General features: G+C 37.3%; 1 protein-coding gene across 11 annotated transcripts in view; it reads right to left on the reverse strand.

Moving 5' to 3' along the window:
• UNC80 (unc-80 homolog, NALCN channel complex subunit) overlaps positions 1-21,179 on the reverse strand; it is a 228,801-nt gene that overhangs the window by 197,174 nt on the left and 10,448 nt on the right. For 10 of the 11 annotated variants that reach the window (XM_021667055.2, XM_021667047.2, XM_064373044.1 and 7 more), the window contains exons 5-7: positions 16,986-17,109; positions 13,806-13,879; positions 8,417-8,556 (exon numbers count right to left, since the gene is read on the reverse strand). In XM_021667055.2, the coding sequence (XP_021522730.2) occupies positions 8,417-8,556; positions 13,806-13,879; positions 16,986-17,109 (338 nt within the window). The remainder of the gene's footprint in view (positions 1-8,416; positions 8,557-13,805; positions 13,880-16,985; positions 17,110-21,179) is intronic. The other variant, XM_021667043.2, reaches the window with a different exon arrangement.

Raw genomic sequence — 21,179 nt, forward strand, 5'->3', positions numbered from 1 at the left:
TGGCACATATACACCATGGAATATTATGCAGCCATCAAAAACGAGGAGTTCACATCCTTTGTAGGGACATGGATGAACCTGGAAACCATCATTCCCAGCAAACTGACACAAGAACAGAAAATCAAACACTGCATGTTCTCACTCATAGGCGGGTGTTGAACAATGAGAACACATGGACACAGGGAAGGGAGTGCTACACACTGGGGTCTGTTGGGGGGAAATAGGGGAGGGACAGCGGGGGGTGGGGAGTTGGGGAGGGATAGCATGGGAAGAAATGCCAGATATAGGTGAAGGGGAGGAAGGCAGCAAATCACACTGCCACGTATGCACCTATGCAACAATCTTGCATGTTTTTCACATGTACCCCAAAACCTAAAATGCAATTTAAAAAATCCAATAATATTAAATACCACCTCTCTTCCTGAAATTCTTGGATTTAGATCAGTTGCAATTAATTACTCTCTTAATATTACCCTAAAAATAAACTGTGGGAAAATTTTTTGAAATAAATAAAAGAAAAAGAAAGAAAAAGAAAAACAACAAGCAGAAAGCAACAACAGCATCAGCAAGAGCAACAACAACAAAAAAGCTGCCACAAAAACTCCATCCAAGAGTCAGCAGCCTCAAAGACTGAAACTACACAAACTCACAAGAAAGGATCAACGAAAAAATATTGAAAACCCAAAAGGCTGGAGTACCTATTCTCCTCCAAATGATCGCAACATTTCTCCATCAAGGACACAGAACTGGACGGAGGATCAGATGGACGAATTGACAGAAGTAGGCTTCAGAAGACGGGTAATAAAAAACTACGCTGAGCTAAAGGGGCATGTTCTAATGTGATGCAAAGAAGCAAATAACTCTGTAAAAGATTAGAGAAATTGCTAACTAGAATAACAAGTTTAGAGAGGAACATAAATTACCTGATGGAACTGAAAAACAGAAAATGAGAATCTTGTGAAGAACACACAAGTATCAACAGCCAAAACAACAAAGTGGAAGAAAGGACACTGAATATCCTTGTTAATTTTCTGTCTTATTGATCTGTCTAATACTGACATATTTAAAATAGATTACAGGATCAAATTCACATATAACAATACTAGCTTTAAATGGGCTAAATGCCCCAGTTAAAAAACACAAACTGGCAAATTGAATAAGGAGTCAAGACCCACTGGTGTTTTGTATTCAGGAGACCCATCTCACATGCAAAGACACACATAGGCTCAAAATAAAGGGATGGAGGAAAATTTACCAAGCAAATGGAAAGAAAAAAAAAGAAGCAGGGGTTACAATCCTAGTCTCTGCCAAAACAGACTTTAAACCAACAAAGATAAAAAAAAGACAAATAAGGGCATTACATAATGGTAAAGGGAACAATTCAACAAGAAGAGCTATTTTAAATATATATACACCCAATACAGGAGCACCCAGATCCATAAAACAAGTTCTTAGAGACCTACAGAGAGACTTAGACTTCCACACAATAATAGTGGCAGACTTTAACACCCCAATGTTAATATTAGACAGATCAACAAGACAGAAAATTAACAAGGATATTCAGGACTTGAACTCAGCTCTAGATCAAGTGGACCTAGTAGAAGTCTACAGAACTCTCTACCTCAAATTAACAGAATATACATTCTTCTCAGTGCCACATGGCACTTATTCTAAAGTTGATTACATCATTGGAAGTAAAACACTCCTCAGCAAATGTGATATAACTGAAATCATAACAAACAGTTTCTCAGACCACAGTGAAATCTAATTAGAAATCGGGATTAAGAAACTCACTCAAAACCACACGATTTCATGGAAATTGAATAACTTGCTCCTGAATTACTCATGGGTGAATAATGAAATTAAGGCAGAAATCAAGAAGTTCTTTGAAACCAGTGAGAACAAAGAAACAACGTACCAGAATCTCTGGGACACAGCTAAAGCAGTGTTAAGAGGGAAATTTATTGCACTAATGCCCACATCGGAAAGCTAAAAAGATCTCAAATTGACACCCTAACATAACAATTTAAAGAGCTAGAAAGGCAAGAACAAGCTAATCCAAAACTAGCAGGAGATAAGAAATAACTAAGATCGGGGAAGAACTGAAGGAGATAGGGATTGAAAAACTCTCCAAAAAAATCAACAAATCCAGGAGCTGGGTTTTTGAAAAAATTAACAAAACGGATAGTCCCCTAACTAGACTAATAAAGAAGAGAGAGAAAAATCAAATAGACATAATAAAAAATGACAAAGGGGATATCACCACTGACCCCACAGAAATGCAAACTACTCTCAGATAATACTATAAACAACTCTATGCAAATAAAATAGAAAATCCATAAGAAAGGGATAAATTCCTGGATGCATACACCCTACCAAAACTAAACCAGGAAGAAGTTGAATCCCTGAATAGGCCAATAACAATCTCTGAAATTGAGGCAGTAATTAATAGCCTACTAACCAAAAAAAAAAAAAAAGCCCAAGACCAGATGGATTTATGGTTGAATTCTACCAGAAATACAAAAAAGAGCTGTTACCATTCCTTCTGAAACTATTCCAAACAATTAAAAAGGAGGGACTCCTCCCTAACTCACTTTATGAAGTCAGCATCATCCTGATGTCAATACCAGGAAGAGACACAACAAAAAAAGAAAATTTCAGGCCAATATCCCTGATGAACATTGATGCAAAAATCCTCAATAAAATACTGGCAAACTGAATCCAGCAGCACATCAAAAACTTACCCATCATGACCAAGTCGGCTTCATCTCTGGGATGCGATGCTGGTTCAACATAAACAAATCAATAAACCTAATTCATCACATAAATATAACTAAAGACAAAAACCACATGATTATCTCAATAGACACAGAAAAGTCCTTTGATAAAACCCAACATCCCTTCATGTTAAAAATTCTCAATACCTAGGTATTGATGAAACATACCTCAAAATAATAAGAGCTCTTTATGACAAACCCATAACCAATATCCTATTGAATGGGCAAAAGCTGGAAGCATTCCCTTTGAAAACTGGTACAAGACAAGGATGCCCTCCCTCACCACTCCAATTCAACATAGTATTGGAAGTTCTGGCCAGGGCAATCAGGCAAGAGAAATAAATAAAGGGTATTCAAATAGGAAGAGAGGGAGTCAAGTTGTCTCTGTTTGCAGATGACATGATTTCATATGTAGAAAACCCCATCATCTCAAGCCCTAAAACTTCATGAACTGATAAGCAACTTCAGCAAAGTCTCAGGATACAAAATCAACTGTGCAAAAATCATAAGCATTCCTTTACACCAACAACAGGCATGCAGAGAGCCAAATCATGAATGAACATCCATTCACAATTGCTATGAAGAGAATAACATACCTAGGAATACAACTAACAAAGGATGCGAAAGACCTCTTCAAGGAGAACTACAAACCACTGCTCAGAGAAATAAGAGAGGACACAGCAAATGGAAAAACATTCCATCCTCCTGGATAGGAAGAATCAGTATTGTGAAAATGGCCATACTGCCCAAAGTAATCTATAGATTCAATGCTATTCCCATCAAACTACCATTGACCTTCTTCACAAAATTAGAAAAACACTTACTTTATTTTTTTAAAATAAAATAAATTTAAAATAAATTAAATTTAAAATTTATTTTAAATTTTTTATGGTATCAAAGAAGTATCAAAGAAAATCTGTATAGCCAAGATGATCTTAAGCAAAAAGAACAAAGCTGGAGGCACCATGCTACCTGACTTCTGACTATACTACCAGGCAGTATAGTACCGGTACCAAAACAGACATATAGCACAATGGAGCAGAACAGAGCCCTCAGAAATAACACCACACATCTACAACCATATGATCTTCAACACACCTGACAAAAACAAGCAATAGAGAAAGGATCTCTTATTTAGTAAATGATGCTGGGAAAACTGGCTAGCCATATACAGAAAACTGAAACTGGACTCCTTCCTTAAAAGTTGTAAAAAAATTAACTCAAGGTGGATTAAAGACTTAAATGTAAAACCCCAAACCATAAAAACCCTCAAAGAAAACCTAAGCAATGCCATTCAGGACACAGACATGGGCAAAGGCTTCATGACTAAAATGCCAAAAGCAATTGCAACAAAAGCCAAAATTGACAAATGGGATCTAATTAAACTAAAGAGCTTCTGCACAGCAAAAGAAACTATCATCAGAGTGAACAGGCAACCTACAGAATGGGAAAAAACTTTTGCAATCTACCCATCTGACAAAGGTCTAATATCCAGAATTTACAAGAAAGTTAAAACGTATTTAAAAGAAGAAAACAAAAAAAGTCCATCAAAAAGTGGAAAAAGGATATGAACAGACATTGCTCAAAAGAAGACATATGCAGCCAACAAAAATATGAAAAAAGCTCAACCTTACTTATCATTAGAGAAATGCAAACCAAAACCACAATGAGATACCATCTCACACCACTCAGAATAGTGATTATTAAAAAGTCAGGAAACAATAGATGCTGATGATGCTGTGGAGAAATAGGAATGCTTTTACACTGTTTGTGGGAATGTAAATTAGTTCAATCATTGTGGAAGACAGTATAGTGATTCCTCAAAGATCTAGAACCAGAAATACCATTTGACTAAGCAATCCCATTACTGGCTATATACCCAAAGGAATATAAATCATTCTATTATGAAGATACATGCACACGTATGTTTACCACAGCACCACTTACAATAGCAAAGACATGGAACCAACCCAAATGCCCATCAATGATAGACTGGTTAAAGAAAATGTGGTACATATATACCATGGAATATTATGCAGCCATAACAAGAAGAGATCACGTGCTTTGCAGGGACATGGATGAAGCTGGAAGCCATCATCCTCAGCAAACTAACATAGGAACAGAAAACCAAATACATGTTCTCACTCATAAGTGGGAGTTGAACATTGAGAACATATGGACATATAGAGAGGAACAACAAACACCAGGGCCTGTTGTGGGGTGGGGGATAAGGTGAGGGAACTTAGGGGACAGATCAATAGGTAGAGCAAACCATCATGGCACTCATGTACCTATGTAACAAACCTGCATATTCTGCACATGTGTCCCGTTTTATTCTTTTTAGAAGAAATAAATAAAAGAATTCTATTTAACAATAGAAAGGAATGAATTACTAATACATGCTGTAAAGTGACTAAATCTCAAAAACATTATGCTAGGTGAAAGAAGCCAGATGCAAAAGGCCAGAGACTATATGAATCCATTTATATGAAATGTCTAGAAATGCAATTCAATAGAAATAAAAATTATATTAGTGGTTATCTTGGGCTGGGTGTAGGAATGGGAGGAGCACAAGGAAATGGATGGGCACAAGGAAAATTTTGGGGTGATGAAAATGTTCTTAAATTGGAGTAAAAATCATTAAACTGTGTATTAGTTCATTTTCAAGCTGTTGATGAAGAAATACCTGAAACTGGGAACATAAAGAGGTTCAATTGGACTTATAGTTCCACATGGCTGGGGAGGCCTCAGAATCATGGCAGGATGTGAAAATCACTTCTTACATGGTGGCAGCAAAAAAAAAAATGAGGAAGAAGCAAAAGCAGAAACCAGTGATAAACCTATCAGATCTCATGAGACTTATTCACTATCATGAGAATAGCATGGGAAAGGCTGACCCCCATGAATCAATTACCTCCCCATGGGTTCCTCCTACAACACATGGGAATTCCGGGAGATACAATTCAAGTTGAGATTTGGTGGGGACACAGTCAAACCACATCATTTCACCCCTGGCACCTCCAAGTTCTTTCAAAACCAACCATGCCTTCCCAATAGTTCCCCAAAGTCTTAACTCATTTCAGCAGTAACCCAAAAGTCCACAGTCCAAAGTCTCATCTGAGACAAGGCAAGTCCCTTTCACCTATGAGCCTGTAAAATAAAAAGCAAGTTATTTACTTCCTAGATACAATGGGGGTACAGGTATTGGGTATATACAGCTGTTCCAAATGAGAGAAACTGGAAATTGGCCAAAACAAAGGGGTTACAGAGTCCATGCAAGTCCAAAGTCCAGCAGAACAGTCAAACTTTAAAACTCCAAAATGATCTCCTTTAACCTGAGATCTCACATCCAGGTTATGCTGAGGCAAGAGGTGGGTTCCCACAGGTTATGCTGAGGAAAGAGGTGGGTTCCCATGGTCTTGGGCAGCTCTGTCCCTGTGGCTTTGCAGGGTACAGCCTCCCTCTTGGCTGCTTTCATGGGCTGATGTTGAGTGCCTGTGACTTTTCCAGGTGCATGATCCAAGCCGTTGGTGGATCTACCATTCTGGTGTCTGGAAGGAGGTGGCCCTCTTCTCACAGCTCCCCCTGGCAGTACCCTTCTAGGGACTCGGTATGGGGACTCTGACCCCACATTTCCCTCTGCACTGCTCTAGCAGAGGTTCTCTATGAGGGTTCTGCACCTGCAGCAAACCTCTGCCTAGGCATGCAGGTGTTTCCATACATCTTCTGAAATAGGGTTGTATGGAAACGTCTAGGCAGGGTTCCCAAACCTCAATTCTTGACTTCTGTGTACCCATGGGCTCAACACTACGTGGAAGCTGCCAAGGTTTGGGGCTTCTGCCCTCTCCCAAGCTCTATGTTAGCCCTTTTCAGCCATAGCTGGAGCAGCAGAGACTCAGGGCACCAAGTCCCTAGGGTGCACACAGCACAAGGACCCCAGGCCCAGCCCACGAAACCACTTTTTCCTCCAATACCTTCAGACCTGTGACAGGAGGGGCTGTTGTGAAGGTCTCTGACATGGCCTGGAGACATTTTCCCCATGGTCTTGGGGATTAATATTAGGCTCCTTGCTCCTTACCTAGGCAAATTTCTTCAGTAGGCTTGAATTTCTCCCCAGAAAATGGGTTTTTCTTTTCTATTGCATAACCAGGCTGCAACTTTTCTGAGCTTTTATGCTGTTTTCCTTTTAAAACTTAATGCCTTTAACAGTACCCAAATCACGTCTTGAATGCTTTGCTGCTTAGAAATTTCCTCCTCCAGATACCCTAAACCATCTCTCTCAAGTTCAAAGTTCCATAAATTTCTAGGGCAGAGCCAAAATGCCACCAGTCTCTTTGCTAAAACATAACAAGAGTAACCTTTGCTCCAGTTCCCTACAAGTTCCTCATCTCCATCTGAGACCACCTCAACCTGGTTTTATTGTCCATGTCATTATTAGCATTTTGAGCAAAGCCATTCAAGAAGTCTCTAGGAAGTTCCAAACTTTCTCATATTTTCCTGTCTTCTTCTGAGCCCTTCAAATAGTACCAATATCTGCCTGTTACCCAGTTCCAAAGTCACTTCCACACTTTTGGGCATCTTTTTAGCAACACCCCACTCTACTGGTACCAATTTACTATATTAGTTTGTTTGCATGTTGCTGATAAATACCTAAAACTGGGAACATAAAAAGGCTTAATTGGACTTACAGTTCCACATGACTGGGAAGGCCTCAGGATCATGGTGGGAAGTGAAAGGCTTCTTACATGGTGGTGGCAAGAGGAAAATGAGGAAGAGGCACTATCTCACTATCATGAGAATAGCATGGGAAAGATGGGCCCCCATGATTCAGTTACCTCCCCCTGGGTCCCTCCCACAACATGTGGGAATTCTGGGAGATACAATTCAAGTTGAGATTTAGTGGAGACACAGCCAAACCATATCAAACTGTAAACTTAAAATAGGTTAATTTTATAGTATATAAGTTATACCTTAATAAAACTAGTCTTAAAAATGTACCTTTTTAAAATACTGTATATTACTAGGCTATAATTTTATTTGAAAGTAGGGATACACAAATGGTCTTAGGAGCTCTTGCCCCATAGGTGTAGTGTCAAACCTCCTGACTCCAGGTGTCCATAATTTCAACAGGGAGTAAGAAGAAGTAGACTAGTTCTTGTTTCTGGGAAAGGTGTTTGTGAGCAAATTCACCATGTACACCAAATAACAGGGGTAGGATTAGAATATTTATGAAGAATAGACTTTTAAATTCCTATGTAATTTAGAATCACTAATTTTAATTCAAGGATCTAGTGGTATAAAATATCCTTATATAGTAATTAAAACAGAGCCTTTAACATCTCTGCAACATAATCTTTTGACAGCATCACTTGAGTTCTGCACTTAAACATTTTAAGTAATATCTAATTCAGACATCTCATTAAATCAGAAGCATCTTTCTACTTTCACCCTAGTTTGTTTAAAAGAGTCATTCACAGCATATTTCTGCAATTATTAATTATATCTTGACCAAAAATATGTATTCACATATTATACAAATACATATTTTAAGGAACAGAGGCTATAAAAGTAGTTAAAAATGCACATTTGATTTTTGGTGACCAGTGGCACATTTTGTCCCTAACATTGCAATCAGGTACCTGGAATGTGATGGGCCTCTTTCCTGGGAAGTTTGGGAGGACAGACTTCCATCAAAGGAGTTTCCTCGGTGGCAGCCCGAAATGGTGGCCTTGGGTGAGATGGAATCTGACTGGAATGTTTCACAAACCACCTGGAGTCCCTTTTGGAGGTAGAGACAGCGGATTAGGTTTTGTTTTTTTTTTTTTTTTCCTGTAGGTATATCCTCTAGAATTAGCTACCATACTACATATGTGGTTCCATAAATGGGATTTTTTCGTCATAGTTAATTATGATATTATGGGCCAAGGGATTTTGACTTCATCTCAGTGAGAATAGAAACAGACTTCTAGGGATCACCTCTGTCATTTCAAGCATCAGGCAAAGTAATTTCATATATTTTATTTAATTTTTTTCTTAACTATTTTCTTTTTCATCTTCATATCCAGTATCTATAGGAGAGTTACACATCAAGATTTCATCATACTGAGGTGAACTGAATAGAAGCATGAGGCTAAAATGGAAGCACCAGGATAGTAGGAATTAATCAAATTGAAGCTGGAACATGAGAACAGAAGTGCAAGGTTCAACTTTTTCTTCATTCACCAGCGGAGAGATGCAATACACTTTTCTAATTGGACACAATGACCTTTATTCTGATTTATAAGTACACATTCAGCAGTTCTTTTACCAGGTAAATAATATATTATTTTTAACTCTTAATTATCATTTCAGCGTAGAATCAATACAAACATTATTGAGATGTTTACTTTTTTTTTTTTAGACAGGGTCTCACCCAGTCTAGAGTGCAGTGGTGTGATCTTGGCTCACTGCAACCTCCATGTCCCAGGCTCAGGTGATCCTCTCCACTTAGCCTCCCAAGTAGCTGGGACTACAAGCATGTACAACCATGCCCCACTAATTTTGCTATTTTTAGTAGAGATAGAGTTTCACCATGTTGCCCAGGCTGGTCTTGAACACCTGGGCTCAAGTGATCTGCCTGCCTCAGCCTCCCCAAGTGCTGGTATTACAGGTATGAGTCACCACCCTGAGTCTACATTCTTTCTTATACTACATTTTCAAAATCTGATGTACATTTTACACTCTCAATTCAGACTAGCTGTATTTCAAGTATTCAATAGCCATGTGGGCCTAGAGGCTATCATATTGGACAGTGCAGGCTTAGACAAATTAGACAAGAGTTCAGGGGGAATTGAGATCTTAACTGGTCCTCAAAAGGATAACATTTAGGCAAAGGAAAGAAGATTCCAGTTACAGGAAACAATCTAAGCAAAGATTTGGAGGCTACAATGAGCAGGCACTATAAGTTAGAGACAATAGTTAACTAACTGACTGATGGGGTAATCAGAGACGGTCACTTACCAAAGGTGGTACCAGGTGGTGGGAGGCGGAAAAAACAAGGAGAGGAATTAGGTTTTGCAGTGATAGTCAATAGGATCCACTACAGGTTTTTAAGGAGAAAGAGATGTGATAAAAGGATGGCAGTTTGCACAAAATGCCTTACGTGGAATGGTGAGTTAATAAATAAATGATGTATTAGGAACATTAGGAATTATTAAGTGATATTTATGTGAAGAAGAAGAGTCTAGAAGTAGAAAATTCAATTAGGTAGGTCCAGCTGCAATTCAGTTACAAGGGCCTGAATTAGAGGATAATAATGGGCATAAGGAATAAAGAAAACATCTGAGCAACATAACAAAAAGAAAACAATATGACTTAGCAGGAAATCAAATCAAGAGGATTAAGTAGAACACAATATGAGACGTACATATTTCATTGTATCTAAGATGTCATCATTTATAAGACACACTATTATTTTATGTAACCTTAAGAAAAAAATATCCCGTTAATTAAACTAGGACATTTACTTCTTGTCATTGAGGACTTTTATTTTATACTTGCTGAAAGAGCTATTTTACACTTATTTAGGCATAGCTTTTTTATCATATTTCCATCATGTGTTCATGTAAGAGGAAAGTATAAGTGAAATAAATTGGTGTAGGTATTCCTAAAACTTCACATTTAAAATTTTCAACCCAGAATTATTAATATTTGAGTTTTTCCGAAGAATAACCTCCTCTATATCAAGAGTGTTATTTCTTAAAATAGTGCTCCACTATTCCCTCTGACATATACTTATAATCCACTGACCCTGATGCTGCAAATTTGGATGCTGGAAACGACCAAATTCATGCTGCACGAGAATTACAACCATATCAAGACAGCTACCAGTAGGGAGATTACAAAAGGCTGAAGATTGTCAAGCATACTCAATTTCAAAGATGTTAAATGTGAAAAATATATACATCTTCCATCATATAAATCACAGTGTCTGGACTTAGTAATTGCTCAGTAAATGGTAGATATAATAGGACTCCAAAATTTCCAGGTTGGAGGGTAAAAAGGGTGATGATATTCCTGGCAGTAATAACAGTTGGAAAGAGGACCCAATTTTGTTGGAAGGCAGCAAGTTTCACTTTGCACATGTTGAACTGAAAGTGAAAGCAGGTCATTTAATGGCATAAGTTAATGGTAGTATCGATTTCTATGTAGCTTTCAATTGCTCTGGACTTCATTTCTTTTCTTGACCAAACGTGACAAATTTGCACTGAATTATATTCTGCATCTTATATCATATTTTGCATCTTCTGTTTTATATGGGTTAGTCTTGACCCCTCATTAAACTTTAGATTCCTTGAGGGGTAGGACTATCTTACACCTCCTTCCAACTCCCTCCTCCTGACCTCCAGCAGCAATATTCTGCCTACATCAGAGTTACTTAACAAACATCAGGGGATTGAATAATTGAGAGCAAGGTGATATGTTATTTAATCTGGGATATAATGATAACTAACACTTATTGAGTGTTACATGCTAGCCACTGAGATAAAGCACAACTCATTAATCACTAACCACTGAGATAAAACACTAGTCGTATATTGCCTTGTTTCAGCACCTCCATGCTTTGGGGAGATACAGAAAATTAATTTTCATACACAACTGATAAAAACCAGAGGCTGTAAAAAATTGCACATTCAGGGAGAGAGATCCAAGATGACTGATGATTAGCAGCTCGGGCACGTACCTCCCAGTGAAAGCACAAAGAACGAGAGGACGTCACACTTTCAGACGAATATTAGTTGCTCACGGACCAGGAGATTCCCAGTGGAGGAGCTCCACGGGTCGCCAGGGCGACTCTTGTGGCCGGCGTGGCGGTTTTGCTGGTGCCTTAGCACGCCAGTTCTTGGTGCAGAGTCCGGAGATTCCCGGGCAGAAAAGCACCATCAGTCTTAACACCGCTGTTTTGGCCGGCTCAGTGGATTGCTCAGATTTCGGCGCAGGGAATCAACAAGTTGGACGTCAGAGACCCAGTTAGAAAGTCAGTAATTATAAAGACGACAGACGGACAAATATATAATGAAGGGAAGAAACCAGCGTAAAAAGGTAGAGAATACTCAAAATCAGAATGCCTCTCCCTCTACAGGGGATTGCAATTCCTCATCAGTAACGGAACAAGGCTTAATAGGTTACACGTGTGTTCCAATAACAGAAGCAGGTTTCAAAACGTGGGTGATAAGAAACTTCTGTGAATTAAAAGAACTTGTTCTAACCCAATGCAAAGAAACTAAGAACCTTGAAAAAGGTTTGACAAAATGTTAACGAGAATGGACACTTTAGAGAAGAATATAAGTGAATTGATGGAGCTGAAAAACACAACACGAGAACTTCGCGAAGCATGCACAAGTTTAAACAGTCGAATTGATCAAGCAGAAGGAAGGATATCAGAAGTCGAGGACCAGCTCAGTGAAATGAAACGAGAAGACAAGAATGCAGAAAAAAGGATGAAAAGGAATGAGCAAAGTCTCCAGGAAATATGGGACTATGTGAAAAGACCTAATTTACGTTTGATAGGTGTACCTGAATGTGATGAAGAGAATGAATCCAAGTTGGAAAATACTCTTCAGGATATCATTCAGGAAAATTTTCCCAACCTGGCAAGGCAGGGTAATATTCAACTCCAGGTAATACAGAGAACACCACAAAGATATTCTTCAAGAAGACCAACCCCAAGGCACATAATCGCCAGATTTATTAGGGTTGAAATGAAGGAGAAAATACTAAGGGCAGCCAGAGAGAAAGGTCAGGTTACCCATAAAGGGAAACCTATCAGACTTACAGCAGATCTCTCAGCAGAAACCCTACAAGCCAGAAAAGAGTGGGGACCAATATTTAACATCCTTAAAGAAAAGAACTTTCAACCCAGAATTTCCTATCCAGCCAAACTAAGCTTTATGAGCGAAGGAAAAATTAAATCTTTTGCGAACAAACAAGTACTTAGAGAGTTCACCACCACCAGGCCTGCTTTACAAGAGCTTCTCAAAGAAGCACTATACATATAAAGGAACAACCAATATCAGCCTTTCCAAAAATATATCAAAAAGCAAAGAACTTTAACACAATAAAAAATTTACATCAACTAATGGGCAAAACAGCCAGCTAGCATCAAACGCCGGTATTAAACTTATATATATTTTAATTGGATAAAAAGCCAAAACCCATCGGTATGCTGCATCCAGGCCCATCTCACATGCAACAATACACAAAGACTCAGAGAGAAGGAGGAAGATTTACCAATCAAACAGAGAGTAAAAATAAACTAATAAACAAAAAGCAGGAGATGCAATTCTCGCCTCTGATAAAGTAGACTTTAAAGCAACAAAGATCAAAAGAGGCGAGGAATGACATTACATAATGGCAAAAGGATCAATGCAACAAGAAGAGCTAATGATTCTATAGATCAACGAGATAGAAAATTAACAAGGATATTCAGAACTTGAACTCAGACCAGGAACAAGTAAACTTAATAAACATTTATAGAACTCTCCACTTCAAATACACAAAACATACATTACCACCTCACACCTATTCCAAAGGTGACTATATAATTGGAAGTAAATCACTCCTCAGTAATCGCATAGCATTTCATAGGTTTAAATTAAATATTGGTTGGCTGTTTGTTTGTTATCTTCTTCCCTTATTCCTTCCTGACTACATCATTAAGTATAATTATCAGTATAAAAGAGGTTTTCAATACCCATTACTAAATTGCATTCTAGCCTGGGCAAGAAAGCAATACTCCCATTCTCTCTCCCTCTTTCTTTTCCTTCTCCCTCCTCCCCATTCTCTCTCTCTCTTTCTCTTCCTTTTTCCTCCTTCCTATTCTCTCTCTCTCTTTCTCAAAAAAAAAAAAAAAAAAAAATTGCACATTCAGGAAAGAGGAGTGGCTTTGAGCCTGGTAGTATGATTCTAGAATTCATGTCTTTGCCTTCACACTACACTATGTCTAAGGATTTACTGCCTCCCTTCTTCTTATGATTATAACAAACTAACCTCTAAGTGTCCTGCGTCTTGATTTGGTGATTCACAGGACCGGCTTTGACTGTTGATAGGAGAACTTCTCTTGGCTGAAAAGATGGAAGAAGTTCCATTGTTTTATAAGGTTATAAGTTCTTCTTATTTCATAAGTTCACTTCCTTTTCAAATAAAAAGCTATTTTAATAGAATATTATTACTTTAAAAGAAGACTTTAATGCACATTGTAAGAGAAATTCAAATAACCAATTCAAAAATCTTAGCATTTTTTGGTTATCAATGTAGACACTCATCTCTTCAGTCTGACTCAGTAAGTTAAGGTGCTAAAAAGTTGGCAATACTAAAAATAATGATAATAGTTAACACCTACTCAGCACCTAATATAAGCCAAGTTCTCTAAGCATTTTACATATACAGTCATGCATCACTTAAGGACAAAGATATGTTCTGGGAAATGTGTTGTTAGGCAATTTCATCAGTGTGCAAACATCATAGAGTTTACTTATACAAACCTAGATGGTATAGCCACCTACAAATCTAGGCTATATGATATAGCCTAGGGCTTTTAGGCTACAAACCTGTACAGTATGTTACTGTATTGAATCCTGTAGGCAATTATAACACAATGGTATTTGTGTATCTAAACATAGAAAATGTACAGTAAAAATATGATATAAAAGATAACAAATGGTATACCCATATAGAGCACTTACCATGAATGGAACTTGCAGGAGTGGGTGTTGCTCTGGGTGAGTCAGAGAGCGAGTAGTGAGTGAACGTGAAGGCTTTGCTAAATCTATTTTTGAAAAGTTTTTCTCTTTAATAATAAATTAACTTTAGCTTACTATAACTTTTTAAATTTATAAACTTTTTAGTTTTTTAAACTTTTTGACTTGTCAAAACACTTAGCTTGGCTTAAAACACATCAGCTGCACAAAAATATTTAATTTCTTTATAATCTTATTCTATAAGCTTTTTAATATAGTCATATATTTATAAATTTATTTTTTTACTTTTATATATTTTCATATTTTATACTTTTAATATATTTTATAGTATATATTACTATATATACTAGTATGTAATATGTACAAGTATGTATTAAAAAGTATAAAACTATGTTTTATGTTTTTTGTATGTTTATTTTATGCTTTTATATATTTGTTTTACTTTTAAAACTTTTTGTTTTAAAACAAGTGCAGCCACTGCTTACTCACTACATGCCAGGCATTTATTTTTCTGGTAAAAACAAGACACAGACCCACACATTAGCCTAGGCCTACACAGCATCAAGATCATCTGTATCACTGTCTTCACCTTCATGTCTTGTCTCAAAGGAAGGTCTTCAGGGGCAATAACACACATGGAATTGTCATCTTTTGTGATAACAATGCCTCCTTCTGGAACATCTCCTAAAGGACCTGCCTGAGATTGTTTTACAGTTAACTTTTTAAAAATAATAAAAATTTATAGTAGAAGTAGAAGAAATATACTCTAACAAAAGCATGGTAGAGTAAATACATAAACCAGTTATATACTTGTTGGTTATTATTATAAAGTATTATGTGCTGTATATAATTTCATGGGCTATACTTTTATAATAAACAGGCAGCGCAGTAGGTTTGTTTACAACAGCATCACCACAAACACCTGAGTAATGCCTTGTGCTATGTTAACATGACTGCAAGACCAGTAGGTGACAGTTTTTCAGCTCCATTATGATCTTATAGGACCACTGTTGTAGACACAGTCATTGACCAAAATGCTGTTACATGGCACAAAACTATAACTCATTTAACCCTTAACATAACTCAATAATACTACCACATATTATGCCAATTTTACAGGGGAAGAAACTGAGGCACAGTGAGTTAAATTTTACCAAAGTCACTTGACTCTTGCATGAAGTTTCTAACCCAGACTGACTTTAGAGTCTGTGCTTTAACTATTACATTAAGCTGTCCTGGAGGTAAAATTCAAATCAGTCACATCTTTACCTGAAGACCAGGAACAGTGGGAAACTAAGATGGCAATGTCTCATTCAAATTGTAAGTAAACTGCTGCTGAGACGGAAGGTGATTTATCAAGGTCACCATGTGCCATTGCTTTTTCTTCTAGTTGTGCTAAGCTGAGTCTAATTTCCCCTCAAATGCTGGGCACTGCTTCAAGTCCACAGGCATCAGGCAGAGGGAAAAGAAACCCATTGTGAACATCATCCATAAACAAAAGGAGGTGAAGTAAATGGCCCAAGCACTTCCATCTAGGGACATGGTTTCTTAGTAGTTTTTATATATGTGCTAAATTATAGTTTATGTATTAATAAAAAAGATGGTCCATTGTCTGCACAAAACCCTTATGAATTAAGCAAATTATATGTGTGTGTGGTATATTTTAAAAATATATATGTATGTATATATATGCTTCTGTAGATTTTCCACATAATTTATTTTTTAAAATTTTATTATTAATGCTAAAAATAGAGTTGGGAGTAGAAGACTAGAATTTATTAAGCACTTACTATAAAGCAGGCACTTAATGCAGTCTCATTTGCTTCTTACTAAAAAGCCCTATATGGTGGCATTATCACCTCAATTTTATCTAAATGGAAATGCTTGGGAAAGTTAGGTTACATACACAGTAAGAGATAGATTAGAAGTGAAGTGTGAGCCTGCCATACACTTTTCAATCTATCATGTTGTACTCATTCTACAATTCCACAATGGGACTATTTCATGAGAGAATTCCTGAAGAGAAATGATTTGATAACAATAAAACACTAAGATTATTTTGTTAAGGAGACTCTATTCCATTTACCATGATGATGATAACATAATAATAATCGCAGCTGCCACTTACTATGTCTCAGACATTCTTCTAAGCAGTTTAACATATATTAGCTCCATTCCTCATCACAATCTTGTAAGTAGTATTAATATGATACTTAAATTTCCATTTTACAGATGAGGAAGCTGAGGCACAGGAAGTCTAAATGAATTGCCCAAAGTTTGTAAGAGAAAAATATGTGCTCTTGATTCAGAGTAGTTTCTCCTCATGTGAATAAGCCCTATATCATGACACTGAACTCCATGGAGATATTTGCTTCTTTTTTACTTCTTAGGGCAAATCATCCCATCACTCTAACTACTATGTGTGAGAGAATCTGTTAATACTGTCCCACTGAGTGTCCAAGTTACAAACCTGTGATGATGTTCCTGATGGGCTTTACCAGTGCAGTAAAGCCAGAGACTTCAGGCTGTCTGTGTTCCCACATGGGCTGCCATATAACAAGCCCACTGGCCAGGCGGAAGGTGAGGTCAGATTCCTGGTGGGGGGAGCGGGGGAAAAGAGAAGATCTATGTCCAGTAACTGGTAGGTAACAACTGCTAAAAGAGACCAATCAATGCAAGGATTAACATCACTCACAAGGTTATTTTCAGAGTAGATTTATCTGCCAAACCTTCTCTCATCACTCAGATGAATGTTTCTAGAATAAACCAATGACCCAAAGTTATCACTGTAATTACTATGAAAATCCCAGTTGTCTGCTTTATCCAAAATTAATGACCAATCAAAACATTTCTTTTGGTCAGGCATGGTGGCTCATGCCTGTAATCCCAACACTTTAGGAGGCTGAGGCTGGTGGATCACATGGTCAGGAGATAAAGACCATCCTGGCCAACATGGTGAAACCCTGTCACTACTAAAAATACAAAAATTGGCTGGGCATGGTGGTACGTGCCTGTAATCCCAGCTACTTGGGAGGCTGAGGCAGGAGAATCGCTTGAACAAGGGAGTTGGAGGTTGCAGTGAGCCGAGATTGCACCATTGCACTCCAGCCCGGTGGCAGAGTGAGACTCCATCTTAATGGTTATCATCATCATTCCTCTTAACTATTTAATTGTCCTTATTTCTCCCTCATAAGGCAAAACACTCAGACACTGGCTATTTTGACTTTCTATTGTCCAATCCATATCTTTTCTTATATTTTATGGAATCAGGTACATATATTTTGACACTTCATAGTGTATTATTTTGTAATGTTGTCTTGAAAACCTTTAATTTCTTGAGGACAAGGATAAATCAAGCACCCTCCTTCCCTCTCAGCCCTGAGCATCATCACAGTGTTTACTATAGCATTAGGAACTGTGTGCACAACAGACACTCAAGAAATACTTGCTGGATAGGGCTGACTTTGTAACCCATGCTCACTCATTTATCTATGATTTAAAGTATCTTCTAAGAGCATATTATCTGCTTTCTTTTCACATCTTCACATTGCTTTGAGAGGCTGAGATGTTTAAAATGCAATATCATATTGTATAAGTATAAATATGTGACATTCTGAGACTACATCTTAAACACCTCAGTCTTTCAAAACAATGTAAATGTAGAAGCAGAGAATGTGATCACAGATTAATGAATACATCTGAGACCCAGGAACTCACTTAGAGCAATGATTTGCAACCCCAGCTCGCATATTATAATCACCAGGGGAGCTTTTAAATCTAAGAGGCCCAGGTATCACTTACCTCCCCTACTCAGACCCATTAAATTAGAATCCTGTGAGATTTTCTAAAGATCCCCCTGGTGATTCTCACACACAGCTGAGGTTGAAAACCATTGAGACAGAAGGAAAAGAACTTGGAAGCAACAGGAAAAATAAAAAAAAGAAAAGCAACTCTGTACATAGTAAAAAGAAACCTAAAGGTTAGACTGGAATTCTGACACTACTTGGCAACAGAGCTACTCAGTTCCCACAATGGGAAAGTCTCTAGGATTCACTGCGGAAGTATTAGAAAAGCACATAAAGGATTTGGCTAAATTCATTCTGCAAATATTTGTACAACACCTGCCATATACCTGGTACTATTCTAGGTTCTAAATACAACAGTGAATAAGGCATACAAAAATTTCTGTTCATAGTGCAGGGAAGAAGTGAAGGGCTGTGTCAGCCAAAGTGTTGTCATTTTAGACCAGAAGATCAGGTGAAGGCTTATTGAGAAAGTGACTTTTGAGTAAAGTTCTGAATAAAATGAAGGCTCTGTCATGTAACTGTCTCCAGGAAAAGTATTCCATGAAAGAGGATCAGCAAACACAAAGGCCCTAAGTGTGCCTAGTGTGTTCAGAAGTAGCCAAGAGACAGTGTGGCCAGAATCAAGTGAACGTGAGAAAAGTAGAAAAATAAAATAAAATTGGAGAAGTCATTGAGTGCTAGACAATATATTGCCTGATAGGTCATGATAAGGACTTTAGCAATTATTAAGATGGGAAGCCACTGTAAGGTTTCAAGTAGCAGAGTGACATGACTAGATGTATATTTTAATAGGTTCACTCAGGCTGTTGAGAATAGTTTGAGAAAGGGCAATGGTGAAAGAAGAGACTATTTTAGAAGCTATTGTTATCATCTAGATGAAAGATGATTAGATGGGGGGTACTAGTAGAGGGCAAAATGCGAAGTGGTAGATTCTCCATGCATTTTGAAGATACAGCTTAGAGAATTTGCTAGTAGTCTGACGGTGGAGTGTGAGAGAAAAAGATGTCAAGGATTTTTGGCTTTGCGATTAAGAAAGACAGGTAAGATGAAGGAGGAGCAGCTTTGGGGATTTCAGAACCCTAGTCTTAGACATGAGATACCTGTTGAACATTAAGCTAGAGATACCAAGTAAGCAGTTAGACAGGTGTGGAGTTAAGAAGAGAGTAACCCAAATTCCCTTGGAATGGACATAAGGAAGTCTGCATGGTATTGTATGTAGATGCAGGAAATTAATAATAAGAAAATCTTGTCAGATTTGTCTCCACATATACAGGAGCCAAACCTCAACTGACCTGGTTTTAATGGTTTCTTAGTTTCTGAATTCAGTCCTTTTCCATGTTTCTCTTGTGAAATCTTGACACAAGTAAAACTCCAGTAGAAACTGCAGCAGGGAGTAATTTCTCTTGTACTGAAATCCTGGGCTTTAACATCTGATCTATTAGCTTGGCACAGCACTCACTGATGGTGAGTGCTCATGCTCATCACTTTGTTTTACTTGATACATCTCCAAGTACATTGTATATTTCTTGAATTCAAGTTGAGATCTTCTTCTGTGCATTTCCTCTTGAGCATCAATACAATACCAAACTAATGCGTTCATTAACCGAACATGTTTTACCTTCTCCAAATAAATCCAATCACTCTTCAGACCTGAATCCCTGCAGCACTTATGGCCTTCTCTTGTGTTGGTATCTTCTTTTGTAAGTCTTCCTAAGTTGGATGAATGTATAAACTCTGGGACTCTAATGTCTCTTCTAGAGTTCCTTTTAATGGAACACACAATGCTAGGTATACATACACAAACAGAAACTCAATAACTGGAGAGGACACTCTTTATCATTCAAACAGTTGTGAAGTGGATAGCCTAGAAGGGTCCTGAGAAAAGCCAGAAGTGTAAGCACAGGTAGAGGCAATATACCCACATTTTAGACGCTTTTCTTGCTTTCACTGAGAATCTGTTTCCATGACGTCATGAAGCAATTCTAAATTTATTTACTAGTAGTTTAGAAAGATTTAAACAAACAACTATTATTTTAAGTTCCATTTTAAAGTTGTTTACTTTACACAAATGGATTTTATTAAAATCCCCTGAAGGGCTTGCTTTTTGTTTTATTTCCTTCTGTTTCTCCAGCACATTGAACTGTAGTTAGCATATAGCAGGCACTTGATAAGTATTTGTTGAAAAAACAAGTGAATATGACAAAATCATGACAATGTTGATACCATATTTAAAGAAAATGCCTTAGTTTAATAAATATTTATCATTTTTTCACTGATAAAATTAAATTCAGTCTCAAATTAATAATATATTAAACAGGATTTTCAAACTATGAATTTTATATAAACTATTTGAACTAATTATAAATTAAAAGAATATAAAATATGCATTGAATAATACACTGTTACAAAAGGATGAGTCATTTATATTAGTTATTTACTAATTAGTGAACTAATTTATTCACTTAATATTAATTAAATACCTACTAAACACAGATGCTATGTTAGCTACCATGGGTACAATGATAATTCCTACACACAGACCATTTAGAATCTAATGGGAGAGACAGCCACATAAGGGCGGGATAATAAACAAAGTATAACAATAAAGTTGTGCCTAGAATATTATGGAAATAAAGAAAGAAGGAAAGATGGATCCCAAATGAACTCCTAAAGTATAAGTAGGAGTTTTCTAAACAGAGAAGTAAGGTATAAGGGCATTCCAGTCAGCAAGACCAACATAATAGAAAAGATCTGAAAAAAAACGCATGTTATGTTCTTGGGGAGACTTCAAACATATGGAGCTCACAGACAGGAGAAACGGGTCATAGAGAGCCCAGTTTGCCAGACTAAGAAGCTGG

The sequence above is a fragment of the Aotus nancymaae genome, unplaced genomic scaffold (genome assembly GCF_030222135.1).
Source record: "Aotus nancymaae isolate 86718 unplaced genomic scaffold, 86718_ANA_hifiasm-v0.15.2.pri h1tg000008l, whole genome shotgun sequence".
Classification (NCBI taxonomy): domain Eukaryota; kingdom Metazoa; phylum Chordata; class Mammalia; order Primates; family Aotidae; genus Aotus; species Aotus nancymaae.